This window comes from Vigna radiata, chromosome 4 (genome assembly GCF_000741045.1).
Source record: "Vigna radiata var. radiata cultivar VC1973A chromosome 4, Vradiata_ver6, whole genome shotgun sequence".
NCBI classification, from domain to species: Eukaryota; Viridiplantae; Streptophyta; class Magnoliopsida; order Fabales; family Fabaceae; genus Vigna; species Vigna radiata.
Window position 1 is genome coordinate 15464064 of NC_028354.1, and position 19010 is coordinate 15483073.

Consider the following 19010-nt stretch of genomic DNA (forward strand, 5'->3'; position numbering starts at 1 on the left):
TAATTTCATAATTTTAAAAAATTTAACACTGAAATATTTTGATGATAAAAAGTTTAAATTATAAATAAAATTTCTAACAAGTAAAGTTCATTTTATGAAAAGAGTTATATCTCTAAATCTCATTTCTTAATTTTCTCTCTACTTTCTTTATATCTTTGAGCTCAATTTTTTATTTTTTTTTTGAAGATGAGAGCATATCGTAGGATTCTTAATACTTTTTAATCTGACCACTTTGTTGAATTGAGTAAATATTTCCTTTGCTTTTTTTAGAGTAGTATGGTCTTTAAGGTTACATGTACATGGTTTAGTCTTGCGTGTTTAGTTTATAAACTTTTGATGAATATCTGTTCAATTATGTTTAGCATATTTTTTAATTTATCCAAACAAAATCAATATCCACTTTGATTCTCTTCCTTTATTCTTATATTAAGAAAATAAATTAATAATTTAATTTTTATTCATTGTATCTATGGAATACTTTTTTTTCTTAAAGTGTCTTCACTAAAATTTAATATAAAAAATAATTAAAAATGGTATCTCAATTAATTATAAGATAGTTTTGGAAATATATTATTAAATAATGTAAAAAATATTTAAAATATCCTTATAAGAAATAACAACTCAATTAATTATAAAATATTTTAGTAAGATACCATAAATAATATAAAAGAATTGAAGTTTATTTATAATTAAATTCACCAGACATTTTTTTTCTTATAATTTTGTCATGAAAGACATGAAGGAGCACATTATATTTTCCCTTTCGAGAAGTTATTATTTAGCGTTGACTATTTTATATATGTGAACTATGGTTTTGATAAATTTCTATGCGATGCCTATTCAAGTTTTAAAATTTATAAAAAAATATATTAGTAATATTCAATTAAAGGTAACATAAATATTGATTAGAACTATGATGGTGGAAAATTATGTAGTAACTTCTTTTTAAGAATAAACGTGCAATCGATATGCTCATATGCTTAATATAGATTTTTGAAAATTTAATTTATATAAAACAAAAGTATCTGAAAAGTATTTCAAAAGATAATTCAGGAAAAAATTCAATAATAAGAACATGGTATCAACCTAATTGTCAGGTCCACAGAGTTTAAACAAATCCAACTATATTCCCAACAATAAAAACATGGCTGTCTTCAAAACTTCAAGTCCATTGGTAGCATAAAGGAATAACTGGCACACTTGCCTTACATTTTTGCAATTTGCAGGAACTGAAAAACTATAGTTTCCTTTCCACATTGGCAAAGCAAATTTGAAAAAGAAATTTGGCAAGAGATTATGGGAATTGAAAATCTGGAGAAAGTGTTGGTTTCTTATGCATGTAAGAATGGTTTGTTGAAATTTCATTGTTTACTCCTGTATAAGCTTTGTTTCAGGATTGGTGAAGTTCAGGTATTTGTTAAAAAGCCACCGAGAAGTGATTAGAGCATCTCCCTTACTTTCCACTGGAAAAATATTCCTACTCTTTTGCCATTCATTAGTAAGCTTTATCCACTCCTTCCTCCATTCAATTAGCTTGAAATCTTTACCTTTCTCTAAGCTTTCTCTTAAATATTTAAAGTAAATAGCAGCTCTGGGGCCATAGTAATCATGCAGAAGCCCGCTCCAGTACTTGTTTCCTGCGTTGAACAAGTTAACTAACATTACTAAACATAACATTGCTATTAATTGATTTATTTCCCTTTTCTCTGTGGGTTCCAGAGAAGCTCTTCATTAAGAAAGGGGAGTGCTTAACATTTACAAAAGCAAAAGGTATACAAGCCTTAACTTTATAAATCCTATCTGTGTAATCCTTTGTACAAGTACTTGTAGGAAGAAAGAAAAAAGAGTTAAATATGTTTAACTTTGACGCAAAATTAGAATTTGTCTATATTTCAAACTTTGATATAGTTTGGTCTCCAAATTTTAAAACTGAGTAGATATAATTTCCTAATCTAACTGCGTTAAGTTTTGTTGACGTTTTAATACTTTTTAATTCAAATTTCAGCCTGAAACACCATTTAATATGTAAAAAAATTTAATTTCGTTGAGCCCAAATGACTATATTAATTCATTTTTAAAATTTGAAAACTAAAGTGTATCAAAGTTTGGGACATAGATGAATTCCAATTTTGTGTCCAAATTTAAGGATTGCAAACATATTTAGCCCATAAAAATTATAAAATAATTCATGTATAAGTTAAAAATCAAAATTTGAATAAATAAAGGACAAAATTCTATAAATTAATAAACTCAATTTAATTGAGAAAAGAGATTGTTCATGTTTCTTTTCTCTAGTTTATTCAAACATGGCATAATGTTGCTGTAAAAAAGGCTAACCCATCCTAACCAGTGAAGCAAGGTTTAATAGTATGGCGAGTAATTAACTGTTATTCTTACCGTAGTCACGAAGCAGACTGGCTTCTTCCTTTGTGTTGTCAAACCACATGGTGATTTGTGTTCTCGCGTTCCACTCAAACTACAAACATTTAAGTCACATCAATAGAAGAACAGAGGTTCTTTTACTTAGGCAAATTCAAAAGCGTTATTATGGATATGGACAAAAAATATCAAAATTATGAATATGGCAAGTCGTTAAGTCTCCACACGACTTCTTCATTTGAAGTCGTGTCGACTTCAAATGAAGAAGTCGTGTAGAGGATGCACGACTTTAGTTCTGACATTTGTTAAAAGGCGAAGTCGTGCACCCCACATTTTTTCTAGGCCTGGTAAACGATTACAACCAGCTCTAATTGATTATATAACGCTAAAATCGTGCATAGGGTGTACGATTTTTATGGTAATCGATTACAACATTACTATAATCGATTAGTAGTGGAAAACTTCGAATTATTGGCCTCTGTAATCAATTACAAAGTTGTAATTGATTACTAGAGCTTGTAATTCAAATTACATCCACTAATAATCAATTATAATAATGATGTAATCGATTACCAGAAACAAAAATGGTTAAAACATTGGTTGATAATGTGATTTATGATTTGTGGTCTAAGCATATAATCAAGTTATAATTGAGTATAATTTAAATTTTTAGTAGATTAAGAGAACAAAATAACACAAATAAAAGTGAAGAAATTCATAAACAAAATAGAGACCTGTAATTCGAATTTTTGTCACTAGTAATCGATTACAATAATGTTGTAATCGATTACCACAAAAGTCATGCACCCCATGCATTGTTTTAGCTTTATGTAATCAATCACCGCTGGTTATAATTGATTACCAGACCCAGAAAACATGTGGAGGTGCACGACTTCGCCTTTTAACAAATGTCAGAACTAAAGTCGTGCACCTCTTGTGTGACTTCTTCATTTGAAGTCGTGTGGGGACTCTACGACTTGCCCATATTCGTAATTTTGAATTTTTTTCTCATATCCGCAACAACTCTTTTGAATTTGCCTAGAAACATAAAAATAAACCAAGAATAGAATAAGGAATTTTCAATTTTTTGTTCCAATTCGAGTATAGCAAACCTGTCTCTCCTGTTCTTCATTTTGAGCTAGTTTCTTTGCACTTTCTAGCCAAGGTCCCAGAAGAAACCCATCGTGGCAAGCCAGCAGTGTATCCAAATCCTCCACAAGGTCCAGAAATCTCTGGCTGAGAAGGGTCGTTCCGTGGACATCATGTGATTTATATGCCTCTGTGACCTTAAAGAATAATTCATTTGCATATTTTGCCAAGACTTGTCTAGTCAGATCAACTAGGTCATACCTGGGTAAAGAATAAACATCAATGAGTTACATTTAGCGAAGTGGTGAAACAGGAGAAAGAATCATAATACAACCAACTTCTATCAGTCTCACCTGTATGTTTTACTTCTAGAAAGTTCATCTCCACTATTTATAAATAACTCCAACGCATAGATTACTTCAGAAGTTGAATACCATAAATGTGGTCGATCAAATGTATCGGTCATTTCCTTGATAAATGTTCCTGAGGGTATGTCATAGTGGTGAGACTGATCATGCTGTACCGAAATTAAGGAAGGGTCAACATCAGGGAATGCTACGATGACATCTCTGTTTTTGTCCTGATCCCACACAAGAATATCGGGTCAAACTTTAATATGATATACGAACTTATGCATTACTCTCTAGGACTAGCATGAGATGTACAAATAGGTTGTCATTTATGAACAAGTTAATTATAAAGTAAACTACCGAAAAATGTGATGTATTTGTTTTCCTGCCTTGTACATATCACGCACAGACACAGTCCATTGATAATTAAGATTTATATATTTAAAATCATTTATAAAAAAAGTTAGTCAAACATAACAATATGACCACATTATTTCTTAATACAAAAATAGATATAATTCGTCGATTTGAATTTAAAAAGAAAAAATAGGGTATAATTTATTTAAAACATGCCACCAGCTTGTTGATCATTATTATTGAACAAGATACCCTCTAAATCAAGTTTTCCTAAAGTTACGCAAGTTCATCTAAAGACAATTTTAAACAGAAGAGAAAACTCAATAGTCGTGGTCAAGAGAAAATGTAAATGCAAAATAGACCGTTTGCTTGTATAAAGGAAAAATAGAAGTTTACACAAAAAAATTGTGACTTTAACTTCTGAAAAAAATCAATTTGTCTGTCCTCATTAACATTAACATTGTGTTATAGAAGTGTCTAAGAAGAAAAAAAACGCTACTTAACTTTGACACTTTAGTGAAGTGTCTGAAACGTATTATCGATCTCGATGTATCATACAAGGAAAATGAAGTATGTATAAAGGGACGGCAATGAATGAGGATCAGTAGAAGTTGAAAACAATCACAAAGAAGGTCTTCTTTTCCAGGATTAACTGGAAGAAGTTATTAATCCTAGTTATAAGTTTCGATCAAGTACTTACATAGGCTCCATCTGTGCAATTGTATATAGTGTGATATAAGACATTCCATCCCTCTTTTATTAAAGGAAGTGACTGTCCATATCGTCTAGTTGAATACATGTCAATCCATGCCTGAAAAAGAAACGTTCATGTATTTCAATCTAAAAGCATTACCAAGTAAGTGAAGATAGAAGACAAATATGGAATAAAAGAAGCGTTTTTCTACGTATCAGATGCACGGGTATAGGGAAAAAAAGTAGATAGATAATAATGGAAAAGAAAACATTTACAATGTTGGAAACACAAAATGCATATAATGCATGTTATTTAGTATTTATTTATTGTCCCACAACATGTTACAAAACAAATAAAAGTATGGATTTAGTGGCAGGTGTGCAGTGCTTACAACTTCAGGCATTAACAGCAGAGACCAAACATACTAGCTAGTAAAGGAAAAATGACAGAGCTATGGTAAGCTAACTGGGCTCTTACCGTTGTTGTATCAGAGTACTAATGAACAATACATAGATATAAGCATGACAAAAAAAATTGCCAAAGGAATATATTTCATTTCTATATTGTTTCCATGGTTACCCTGATTTTACCTATGGTTAACGAAAAGACAGCTATGGATTGAAATTATCAGCAACATGGGGTTTATAAATATTCTGTTCTGTCAACATGGAATTGCATTCATGGGATGAGAAATAGAAGACAAGAAGTTGGAATTACATATTAAGTCCAAAAAATTACCTAGTAGAGGTGGATAATGAAATTGGTTTGGGAGAAAGTGTCTCCATAATGAAACTGGGCAAACAATAAAAGTACATTTCACATTCAACAGAACTGGTCACCCACATTATGGGGAGTTCCTCAGGTTACATGTGATCCAACTAGCAGAATATAGGAAAACCATGAGTAATAAAGGCAACCTCTTTACTCAAAAGATTCTCTAATTTTACCTTAACATCAATTTTCTTGTGCTGAAATGCCATTTCAGACATCAAATCATAGACAATGGGATTCTGTTCAATACCTTCCATAGACATTCCAACTCCAACCTTCATTAAATCAAATAGGTAATGATAAATATGAAAAGTTATTAGCAGAGTGACTTTGTGAAAGTAATTATCACATAGTGTGTTATTCAAATTCTGATGGGAGTTGAAATGATAAGAGATTGAGAATATATTTCTCATGCTGGGCAGACCACATTGAACGAGAAATGACATTTTTCAACTCAAACCAAGTTTGAACAGTAAATTACAGTGTAGATAGTAGATCTCAAAGAGACTGTATTTATGTTCATAGATACACCAGCTTCTAACTTCGAAAACGTATCTTTTTTGTATATGGGCACCTCTAGTGTCTTTTGTATATAAATATAAAAATGTACATATTAATCTTTGCGATAAAATAAAAAAACTAACTGGAATTAACTTTTTTTTTTTTCCAAAGTTCAGTTTTTAAATTAATTTAAACTGCTTTTGAAGCATTTACAAAATTATGCTAAGAGTTAATTGTTTATTGCTTAGACTAAATTGAAAGATAAATAGATTTTTTTTTTATATATATATATAAAATCGTAATCATAGATACTACACCACATCAGTTTAACATTTTATTTTTGAGGAATATTCATATTTGTTATTGTTTTCTTTATCAATCTATCCTCACATCATTCATATAATTCAATAGTGAGAAACTAAATATAAAATTGAGTAACTTGCCATTGTTGAGTTAATACTTGTGCGTGCATCAATCGGCCCAGATGCTATCGCATCTAATATCCCATACATCTCAATGTTTCCTGCAAAATTGTGCAGCATACACCTGTGAAGCATAACACACCAAGTCAGTGATAAGAACATTACATAAATTTATTTATATATCAAATCAATAAGCAGATAAATATATCTAAATCAATCAAATTAACGAATCTCAAAGTTTTAATATCCTGTTGCATAGTTATAGACAAAAGTTATAACATGCCACAAATATTTATTTATAAATATAAAATGGAAAAAGACTTTCCAGATGTAGGGAACTCCATAAAACTGTTCTGAGGTAACCCAAATGGGTTTTACTTCAGCAAATAGGTCTAGAACCACCAGCTTTCCAACAGGAACAGAATGTAAAAGGGCCTGAAAATATGAATCACATATGAATCATAATTAAGAAGGAATGACCAGAGTGAACACATAATTCTAGAAAGCATTTATCCTGACTAATAAATACATTTGTCAAAACATGTATATGAATTATTCAAGCCGTTGTCTTGTACAGGCATGGAAGACAAAGGAAAGCAGCTATAGTCTCTATGCATAATGGGGATTCAAAGTAACAGTCAAATTTTAGTTGAGAAAACTAATGTAATTGAAATCCTTGCAAATGAAAAAAATTAACTAAGTCGGAAAGAATAGTTTTCATAGAAAGATCTAAGACAGCTTTGTTTATTGTAAGACTATCGGTTAAAACATGCAATACAGTTCAGAGGTAAAACATTATGAATACAACCTTCATTTGAGGAGGTCTCCAAAAGGGATCATATGAAAACAGCCACCCCTGTATAGAAGAAGTAGGACACATTAAGAGTTTGGTGGATGCACAAGTCTACTTGCATGAAAATCTATGCTTATATACCAAAGCTAGCACTTAGCAGCATCAAATCAAGGTTGTCCGATAAAAAGAAAAAAACTAATTTCTATTACCTGCATCAGCCAAACAGCATCATCATCACCACTCTGCATTCCTTTAAAAGTTGCTGCACCTAATGATGAAATGTATTCTGGATCATCAATTGGTGGGGTGTTCTCGTCAAAAGTATCACTGGGATTAGTCCAACATACTCTTTGTTAATAAATCAGGGTTTTCTTTATGAACAGCTTATAGTAAGATGATGCATATGCATATAAATCACAATTCAAATACAATGGTAAGTTTTAACGAACTGAAAAGAGCTTTTAATGATAAAATAAAAGTATTCATGTCTTTAGACTTCTGTGAATGAATGGATTGTTTTCAGCAAAAATAAAAATAAAATTTTCCTCTAAAAGGTGTAAATAAGTTCTAGAAGTTTTTAGTTTTGAAAGTTATAGTAATTGCATGGATTCCAAGTAAAACTCAACCATTTAATGGTAAGAGTTTACATATTTCAAACTGTCAGGTGAAAAACATCTAGCTATTCAAACATAATTAGATAGCAAATATATAATTAATACTACATACACATTCTACCATTTCTCAATTGCAACTTCAGTTTGACATTTATCAGAAACACTTTTTTTCTCATAATTTGATGAGATATTGGTAACTTAATAAAGAAAGAAGAAATGTCAACAAAGAACAGGGGAGAGTTCTACTTGTGATAGTTATATTAGGAACACTGCTGGACTTTCGAGAAACTCAAGTCTCTCCCAATTCCTTTGCTCACAAAGAATGACCCTGCTCTCAATCCCTTTGTCTATTTAGACACATCTTCAACTACTTGACTCACTAACTCAACAACACCCAAACTGATGGATGTGATCCTAAAAGATCAAATGCTTTTTGATTGTCAAAATTTGAGTTTTAAACAATTGTTTGAGAACACAAATACTTGTTTAGCTTGTTTTTCATATGGCCTTACAGAGTTAAGTGTCCTCATGTAATTCAGCTTGGTTAATAATGTGAATTCATTGGAGAATTCTTCTCTTAGGTGGGCATATCCTAAGTGTTTTTATTTCCTTCGTTTAACTTATTCTTGGTGGCGCTTGAAAGGTTGTCATCTGTTGAAATATAATGTATTTTCTAGTAGGCATTTTAGAGTGGGCTTTCTAATGTCCAACTGGTAAAGTGGCCACTGACAAATGACAGTCATAGCAAACAAAATAAGAACTGTACTGGTTTTAGCCACAGGAGAAAAAGTATCACAGTAGTCAACATCATAAACTTGAGTATATCTCTTAATTACTAGACGAGCTTTTAGACAATCAATTTCATATCTTTTGTGGTGCTTTCTAGTTTATCATTAGTGATGCTTTGTGTGATTCCATGTTTGAGACTCTACTTATTTTGGGGCACCTAAGCTATGTCCCAAGTAGTAATTAACCATACTTGTTTATCTTATGGAGTTGAGTGGTCCAAGGTTTTCCCTTATTCTTAGCATTCTTGATTCTTATCTTTTGGACTAGGTCACAAGTGACAAATACCATATTTCCTATCTCATGGAGTTTAAGTGGCATAATGTGTTCTACAATTCCTACCATATTCTTAAAGGGCTTTTCTTGTATTTCATTGTCATATCTTCCACAACACAAATCAAGATCACATTATTCGAGATCTTCTTCTAAGATTTATTCAAGAGACAAGGCTTAAGTTAGTCGGTCCACAATCAAGATGAAACCCCTCTAGGGTTTACATCAATTACTAACTAGTGGCCTCAACTTATATACCTATCCTATATCAACGCAAGAACTTGAGTATCCTGAACAAAGAAGTTTTGATAAGCCACATTAGAGGGTGGGATTTAAGCTTGAAACTTAATGACATGCATGATCATCTAATAAGGATGACACAAAGACCTATGTTAGATCGCTTAACTGATACCATTGCATGACAGGAGGGACACATGCACAATATGTCAAGCTAAAAGAATGATCTTTCATAAATATTCCTTGCACCAGAATAAGCAATTGGTGCAAACATTTTAGCAATGAAAAGTTATAAATACACGTGTGTGTGCATGCATTGTGTGTATTGAAAGATGACTGTAAATATTGCATATTTATTATAAAATAATTATAGATTGATTGAATAATAGATATAGATTTGATCGCAAGAAATTCCTAAATTAAGGGATTGAGATTAGGAGTTTATTTGATAGATTTTCTCCTTATTTAGAGTTTTCATTTCAGAAGATTTATTTCCTTTTATTAGGATTTTGTTTTTTCATTAAATACCAATGAATTGTCACTTTCTGAAATCAAGAAAAGGGATTCCACAACTATTGTTTACTGCCTACACATTTTTTCACATGGTATCAGAGTTCTAGGCTTTTCCTGGAGCACTAGTCTTCTGTTTTTACCTTACATCATTCACTACCATTTTATCTTGAAGAGGGTGCAGCCTTAATTGTTGCAATTTCATCCTGACAACTTTTATTGATGTTTTTCTCTTCTTTTAAAATCACCCTTTAGACAGTTAGGTGTCTAATCCATAATCAACAAAAGAAGATTCTAATTTTTCACAAAAAGACTAGTGAACTCCAAGGCATTAGAGCTTCATATAGATTAAATGGGAAAAACTTTATCAAATGGTCATAACTTACTAAATAGAAAGGAGTGCCTTTCTCATTTTCTTGAAAAGGGTCACCTTTTCTTTATGGGATGAAAAAGATTCCATGATCATGTCTTGGTCATGGGGTTCCATAGAGCCCAACAACAGTGACACATGTATGTTTCTTAATACAACGAAGGATATATTGGATTTCATCAAGTCTTTGAAATGAAGGGTATAGAGGATGCAATCCTTTTAAAGAACTTCACAGAAAAGGATAGGGTATGTGTTTTTTTTTTTTTTGCTGGATTAAACCTTGATTTGATTAGGTCGGGGTTCAAATTCTTGGAACAAGGGAAACATCATCCCTAGAGGAAACCAATTTCCATTGTTCCCGCAGAAGAAAGTAGGAGAAATACCATGCTTGAGATCCAACCTGGGGATGGGTCTACTTTGATTGCTAAACATTACTACAGGGAGGAAAGGGAGAAAATATCAATACTCAGTGGAAAGAAAACAAAGATAATATTGGAAGATACATGGAAAACCTCCATGAAAGGAATGAGTGAACCATGGAGGGATGAAAAATCTCATGCTCATATAGTAAAACTTTTGAAGAATGAAGAAAATTCGACAGAGGAAGGATTCAGTAACGAGGAGATAAAAGAACTGAAGGACCTATTGGGAACATTTGAGAAACCCTTTGAATTGTGCTCTCTTGCTCTATTAGGTAATGTTTCTTGTATGAGTGTCTCATATAGTGCTAACTCTTGTATTGTGGAATCAGGAGCTACAGTACAGATCATAGGACATACTCCCCTCAACTCTTTCATTCTTATACCCATCTCCAAGCAATAGGAAGATTATTTTTCTCAATGGCTCTTTAGCTACAATTCTAGGATATGGAGAATATATTTATCCTTCAAACTTATTTTTAAAAATGTTTTATGTGTCCCAAAACTTTTGACAAGTCTTATCTCCATAAACAAACTAACATATGACCTGATTGCTTTGCAATGTTTTCCTCATCTTTGGGTCCTTTTCAGGCGCAAGACTTCGGGAGGAGTATTGGACCAGCTAAGGAAAGAAATGGACTCCACTACCTAGAATCTTCTCAAGAATCCAAATCTAACCAACCCATGTCTCCATGTATCAAATAAAGGAAACAAAATGGACTCCATGTACCACTATCACTTAAGACATCCATCATTTCCAGTTTTAAAAATTATGCTTCCCCATTTATTTGAATTCTAGATACCTCAGAACTGCATTGTGAGGCTTGTGAATTAGCCAAACACAATCCTTTCCCATTAGCAATAATAGAAGTTCACAACCTTTCCAATTAATCCAGTGACATATGGGGACCATCGACTATACCTAATATTTTTCAAGCGTGTGGATTTGTAACCTTTGTTGATGATTGCACCAGAGTTAATTGGCTCTATTTGTTTAAACAAAAATCTAACGTTAGCACCACTATTCCCATCTTTCATTCAATTATTCAAAATAAATTTGGGTTTAACATAAAAAGATTTAGGTTTGACAAGGTAGGGATTATTTCAAGCAAACTGTCTACTTATTTTCAGTCCAAAGGGATTATTCATGACTCTTCAAGTGTTTATACTCCCCAATAGATGGAGCGGTAGAGAGGAAAAATAAGCATTTGCTTAACACCACCCAAGCACTTCTCTTTCAAGGGAAAGTTCCAAAAAATTTATTGGGGAGAAGTTGTCCTCATTGCTACATATATGATAAATAGACCTCCGCCACATAAACTAGAGAACAAAAGTCCTCTTGAAACCCTACCTCACTTTAAGATCTCCAATGGTCTCATTCTTAGAATATTTGGGTCCACAGGTTTTGTACATATCCATGATCAAAATAGAGACAATTAGCGTTATAGTCCCTCATCCAAAAATTGTATATCTCCATTGATGTCACCTTCATTGAAACTAAATCATTTTTCTCCAATGATGGCTTTCTACAAGTTTTGTCTCAAGATTGTGTTGACCATCTTGAATTCTTTAATTTTTCATATTCTCCAATTGAAGCCTTGAAAAATGAACCTACAGCTGAGTAAAATAATTCTGGGGCACAATTAGAAACTTAAATCGATAATATCATTGATGCCACTGAATTACAAGGAGAAAATACCGGAACAGCTAGAGATTCAACCCAAGAGTTAGTACCAACAATTTTCCAAGATTCAACAATGTCTACACAAGAAGGAAGAACATTCCAAACATATGGCAAATCCATGAATCGAATTGAAGTCCTAAACATGAAAATACAGACAGAGTTGAACCAGAAAATGAGAACTCTCTCAACTCTCCAAATGACCTTGATTTGCCAATAGCCATAATAAAAGGTACTAGAAACAGCATAAAACAACCTCTCTATCCTATATCAAATTATGCTTCTCTGAATAGATTATCAGCTAACCATAAAAGGTTCATCGTCAGTTTGAATTTTCTTGTTGTTTCTAACACTGTTACTGAAGCTTTGACAAAGCAAGAATGGAGAGATGCCATGAAAGTGGAGATGGATGCATTGGAAAAGAATAGTACTTAGGAAATTGTTGACAAATCCAAAGAAAAGGATATTGTTGAGTGCAAATGAATATTCACAGTAAAAAATCAGGCTGATGGATCTATTGAAAGGTACAAGCAAGGTTGGCCTCCAAGAGATACACTTAAACTTATGAAATAGACTACTAAAAGACTTTTGCACCAATTTCTGAAATGAGTATTGTAAGGATTCTTTTGTCTTTAGNTGCCCACTTTGATTGGAAACTTCTGCACTATGATGATAAAAATGTGTTTCTACATGGAAACCTAGAGGAAGAAATCTGCATGAATATTCATCCAGGGTTGAAAGACAATAGAAAATTAAAGTTTGTAGACTACGAAAGACTCTTTATGGATTGAAATGGTCTCCTAAGACTTGGTTTGGAATATTCACAAAAGCTATGAAAGGATTTGGCTACAAACAAAGTCAAGGAGATCACACTTTGTTTACTAAACTTTCCGGTAAGGAGGGGATAACAGTACTTCTAATTTACTTTGATTATACTATAGTGACTAGAAATGATGAAAAAGAGCTAGGAAGATTAAAGTATTTTTAGGGATTGAAGTAGCACACTCTAACCAGGGAATTTTCGTATCTCAGCAAAAATATGTAATCGATTTGCTGGCAGAAACTGGAAAAATTGGGTGCAGCATCAACTCCAATGAATCCAAATCTCAAGCTATGTAAGGTTGAAGAGGAATCAGCGTTAGACAAAAAGATGTATCAAAAACTGGTTGGAAAACTAATATATTTGGCTCACACACAGCCAGACATTGCTCATTCACTGTCATTAGTCAGTTTATGCATGAACTTAAGGAATCTCATGTTCAAGCTACTCATAGAATTCTACATTACTTGAAGGGAAACTCTGGAAAGGGAATACTGTTCAAAAGAAATGGAAGACGAACTCTTGAAGCCGACAATGATGCGGATTGTGCATGCTCTCTTATTGATAAAAGATCAACAACTGGATATTTACTTTCCTAGGTGAGAACTTAGTGACATGGAGAAGAAAAATACAAAGGCTGGTCGCAAGGTCATCTGCTGGATTAGAATTCAGGTCCATGGCACAAGGGCTACATGAGTTATATGCCTAAAAATTTAGACGACTCGAAGATTAATTTGAAGGGACCCAAGAATAAATCAGCAATAAACATTACACATGATCCCATTCAGCATGACAGAACAAAATATAAAGAAATAGATAGACACTTCATTAAGGAAAAATTAGAAGAAGGTTTAGCATGCATGTCACAATTCCATCCAAAGGCAGAAGGTGGCAGATGTGTAGACGAAAGAACTTAATGCCTCAGACTTCCATAATCTCATAACCAAGCAGGGAATAGAGAACATTTATTCCTCCGCTTTAGAAGGAGGGTTAAAATGCGGGTATAAATATTGCACATTTAATGTATAATAAATATAAATTGATTGAATAATAAATATGGATTTGATTGTAAAAAATCCCTAAACTTAAGGAATTGGGATTATGAATTTATTTGGTAGATTTGCACCTGATTTAGAGTCTTTATTTCAGGATATTTATTTCCTTTATTTTTGGAGATACGTTTCCTTTATCTCAGGAGATTTATTTCCTTTTATTAGGATTTCGTTTTCCCTTTAAATACCAATGTATTGTTTCTTTCTAAAATCAAGAAAAGCAATTTAACAATTATTGCTTACTATCTGCACATTTTTTTCACAACATATATTAAAACAGTACAGTGAAGAAAAACTTACCAGTTATATATGTGGCTGGTTCTTCCATACTCTGGGTGAAAACATAATCAAATATCACAAACAATTAAATTTGTATCTGGATATTTAGTACAAAACAATTTCCCTTAAAGTTTTACTGTGCCAACAACTCTGCCCACCTTGTAGTTGTTTCTTAATGAATGCTTTCCCAATCTCAATGAACAAAGAATCAGTTGCGTCAAGAAGATAGGTGCAGCACCATTTGAGGTCATTCTTTACAGAAAACCTATGGCACAACGGAATAAGGTCATAAGTCTGGAGCATTTCAATGACACTTATCAACTTCCCAGTATTCTTACAGAAATATCTTAATTATATACTGAGAACTAAAGACATTGTCAATTAAATTCTTAGACCAGTGAGTTTGCTTCATAAATAGACTGATTAGATTCAAGTTTAACTCAACAAACATACACAGTTGCACTCACCAATTTCCTAAGCGTGTTATTTTTGCTGATGGAAATATATATTTTAGCGCAGCAGGGACATTTCCAGAAAAAGCTGGCAGCACTGAAAAATAAATTCAGTACTTATAAATTTCACTTCCACAGAAGGACTTAAACCAAAAGAACAATATTAATTTTCAATCCAGGGCCATTCTTTAGTTTGCATAAAGATCGACAATAGTTTATTGCTGTTAGGTGGAGGAGTCAATAACAATAACGAGTTAATGGGTACCTGGTGTCATTCCAAGCTCATACATTCTGGCCAGAATTTTCTTCTGTAAGATTAATTGATTATCAAACCAGCTCTGTGGCAGTGGTCCACCCCATCTGGAATTGCATTATCACTCAAAATAGTTACATTTTTCACTAAAACCATGACATCCTGATACAGGAAAAATGACAATCAAGGCATAGAGAAAGGTTTTGCCAAACACCTCAAACTTGACAATTTTGCAATGAAACTGAAAGGTTTAAGCAGTTACGTATGCACAATTCTAGTTTCAACCTAAATTATTCCGATATTGAAATTTCACTCATCAACATTAAACTAAAAACATGTGAACTATTATTAAAGTGGAACAATAGGCTCCTGAATCACTCCACTCACCCATGTAAATTCCCCATGCGTGACCATGCCAGAAATGCCGGACCTCCAAAGAAATCATCCAAATCAGAAATACTCATGTTAAATTTCTCCTGGAGGTTGAATATAGTGTCAGATAGCTATCTACGCAATACTTCATGGAGCAGAATTAAGCTGTACAATGCCTAACATTACTGAGCTCCTGATAGGATAATTTGAATAAACAAATAACAGAATTAAGGCCTAAATCAAGATGTTCATCTATATTTGACCATTAGCATCAAATGGTCAAAGAAGCTTACATCAATTTAGATGAAAAAGGTGATTATTTTGTCCTTTTTATGACTTATGAAATCATTTAAGTCCCTAAAAGTGCGTGCTTCAGTGCAACGCCAATCCATCAAGCCCCTTCCTTCTAAGTTTCATGCACTGGAAAGTGGGATTCTTTATAAAAGGCTGTGTACGAATTTACAAGACGATCAAAGCTCATGTTTGAATTAAAATCTGCAAACTATGATTTGAATGAACTTAATTTTGCAAACCGAATTTTCAAAAACAACCTCGATATCATATTGTTTTCAATAGAAACTTGGATTCAAGTCAAATGTAGGAGAGCAAACAGACTTTTGAGGGAAAGCAAACACATTAACAAACTAAGTGTACTGGAAAAAAACATAAGTTGAACGAGGCCAAACGGAAAATCAACCACAGGATATCGATCAACATTTTCAAAAATGGTAATTTCCATTTTTCAAAAACTAATGAAACCAACCTCAAATCCTTAATGACATATAAATCTCTGTTTTTATCAAACTATAGAACAATCCTTACAAAGACGCTAGAATGCCAAACCATACCAAAAACTTGTTTTAACGCAAATAGGTAAGAGAGCGACCTGGAATACTTTCTGCCAGATAGCCTCTTGTCCCGTAAACGCAAGCGGCAAGTTGACACCCTGCAGAGCCATCCAGTCAATTTCCTTTTCCCATCTTTCCCAGTCCCACCAAGCGAAGGAATCTTCCAAACCCAGATAAAGCAATAAAGTCACACAACATGAACACGAAACAAAATCCAGTGACATCAAATTCCACACAAAGAAGTAGCTTACAGCTAGAAGTAACTGCATTTTGGTAATAGCTCCACGGAATAGGCCTCTGAACAGAGACCCCTCCAGAGTGAACGCGTGGGAGAAAGCCCGCATTGGGCACGGAAAATAGCTGCGAACCACCGGTTTTGTCCCATGATATGTGTGAACCGCACCAATGCTTCAGATACCAGTGCAGACCCGACGCTATGTCCACTCCAGTTGTGCCTTCAATCCTATTTGGGGATTCAAAATCATCGGAACAAGTTCCACTCCATCACTTTCCGATTGAGTTATAGAGAAATGCTATTAACGTTGTCTCGGGAAAATTCATGTTGAGAGAGTTCATGTTTTCAATCTAAAACAATTTTAAAAATTCAATTGAAATTGAAATTATCTCCTTTATTTCAGTTTGTTTTCTCTAATTACTATTTTAATATTTTATCTTTTGAGAAGACAATTTTTTTATTTTATTAGGTATTAAGACTCTACTTTTTTAGGATAAAGACTTCCTTTTATTTATATTTTATTTCAGTTTGTTTTTAAAATGTGAAGGTTTTCATTAACAGAGTCAAATTATAGTTATGATGTGCGTCTTTGTGATGTGACACCACTCACAATTTATCACATATTCTCACACAGATAAAATTGTTAATTCAATAAAAATATTTTGAATGATCAAGTTTAAACTTTTTAAAGTCTGGAACTAAACTAAAATAGACCAAATAGAAATGATTGGCCGGCCACATTTCTATATTAATCCAAATTATCAAATAGTTTTAGACACTAAGTCTACTAATCTATATTATATACATGGATCTAAAGAAAGCATTTTGATAAAGTTAAGTATTTCCTAACTATAAAATAATATATACATCAACATAATGCATAAGAAATTTTCATATTATACTAATATTTTTATAAAGTTAAAAATATATAAAAAAGAAATAGTTTAAAAGTGAAAAGAGAACGCATCAGCAGTCCTCTAGTAAGTTATGAGTGTCCACTGAGTAAGTTAGGCTATCAAATTATAGACAACCTATGTTTGCTCACAAATTATGGCGTTGCCGATGATTTCAGCCAACTGAATAATTTGAAGTCTTCAAAATAACATAACATAGAAAATTATTGTAATAAAAAATCTCGAGCACTGTGTTAAGAAAATCACAAGAGACATACAGAATTTGAGCATCCTTTTGTGTCGTAAAAGAAGGAAGGTTTTTGATAACGAAGCAATATTCACCGTCGCATTGCTTCTGTTGATAGAAAAACAGTAAGAAAAAAATCATTAACTAAGGATAAGAATCAAGCATAAGCTACAACAACAGTAAAAGAACATATGTATTCCTTAGAGATGATCCGGAATTGGAAGCTAGAGGAGAGAGAGGGCAACAAGCGGAGGAGGACGCCGCGCGCGGCGGCTTCCTGAACGGAAGGAGGAGCCCTTTCGCGGTCTTGGGTCTCAATAAGGCGCGAAATGGCGTCGACGCCAGCGGCGGCGATGGATGAAGGGATGGAGATAATGAAGATGATAAAAATGGCGGGAAATGGAAGGTTCATGATGGATTTGTGGGACTGGGAAGTGGTAACAGAGAAAGAAGAAATAGAAAAGAAGAGATTCTGTATGATGGAAGGAGCTTCTTCCGTAACCGACAAGTTTTTAGTTTTGTTTTTTTGGCCGGCATTCATGTTTTGCCATGAAACGACAAGTTTTAAGGTGGCAATTTTGTTTGGATAAGGATGTTTTCTTATTTGTATAAATTATTAAAATATTTAAATTTGAGTGAAGCAATAATAGCACCCAAAAGATAATTAGGCCTAGCATTTCCATTCATTAAAATTTATTGAAAAGAGAACAAATTTTAAACAATAATAAAAAGAGTACAGAAAAAAAGAGTAGAAAAGTGTTGAATAAGTTTGACTATCAATAGAAATATCATAAAATGTTGGAAAAAGTGCCAATAATGCTCTTCTTGTTTTGTCTTTTCTTTTATCCAATTTTGAAGGTATGTAATACAATAGTAATGGATATAAATTAGTGAGTTTAAATTTGAAGTTGAAGAACAGTGGTTGATTAGTCCAATTCACACAGTTTAATCCAATAACCCTTCCAATAACGTATAATATAAAAAAACAGAGGCCCAAAAGATTAGTTTAGTCTTTGACACTAAATATCATTGTCTTTTTTATGAAAAATATTTTTTATATATCTAACTTTTTACATTTGACATTATTTTTTATTTTTTATTATCTTTTTTCTTAAAAAAATATAAAATTTTATATTTTTATAACTATTTAATTTCATTTGACATAAAAAATATGTAATGATGAAATTTTTCTTCTTAATCTGATATCCAAATGTGAATATCTAATCATTATCAGGATCTGGTTGCTAAGGCCCACAACAAAAAATTGAGTTTTATATTCAAGTCTAGTGAAAAAAAAAACGGAATGGAGTTGG

General features: G+C 32.7%; 1 protein-coding gene across 2 annotated transcripts; it reads right to left on the minus strand.

Annotated features, from left to right (window-relative positions):
- Nucleotides 1-1060: 1060 nt before the first annotated feature.
- Nucleotides 1061-18246, minus strand: LOC106758041 (alpha-N-acetylglucosaminidase). Of its 2 annotated transcripts, XM_014640937.2 has the most exons (19): nucleotides 17897-18246; nucleotides 17729-17805; nucleotides 16574-16785; nucleotides 16361-16482; nucleotides 15490-15578; nucleotides 15115-15209; nucleotides 14865-14946; nucleotides 14556-14662; nucleotides 14419-14449; nucleotides 7566-7683; nucleotides 7372-7419; nucleotides 6889-6998; nucleotides 6585-6687; nucleotides 5817-5915; nucleotides 4876-4986; nucleotides 3822-4048; nucleotides 3492-3729; nucleotides 2398-2476; nucleotides 1061-1637 (listed from the first exon to the last, which is right to left on the minus strand). In XM_014640937.2, the coding sequence occupies exons 1-19, from the start codon at nucleotides 18236-18238 to the stop codon at nucleotides 1369-1371; spliced, it is 2559 nt and encodes an 852-aa protein (XP_014496423.2). In that variant the 5' UTR covers nucleotides 18239-18246; the 3' UTR covers nucleotides 1061-1368. The 2 variants fall into 2 exon arrangements, with proteins under 2 accessions (XP_014496423.2, XP_022635647.1); XM_022779926.1 differs by lacking the exons at nucleotides 15490-15578; nucleotides 17897-18246.
- Nucleotides 18247-19010: the final 764 nt, after the last annotated feature.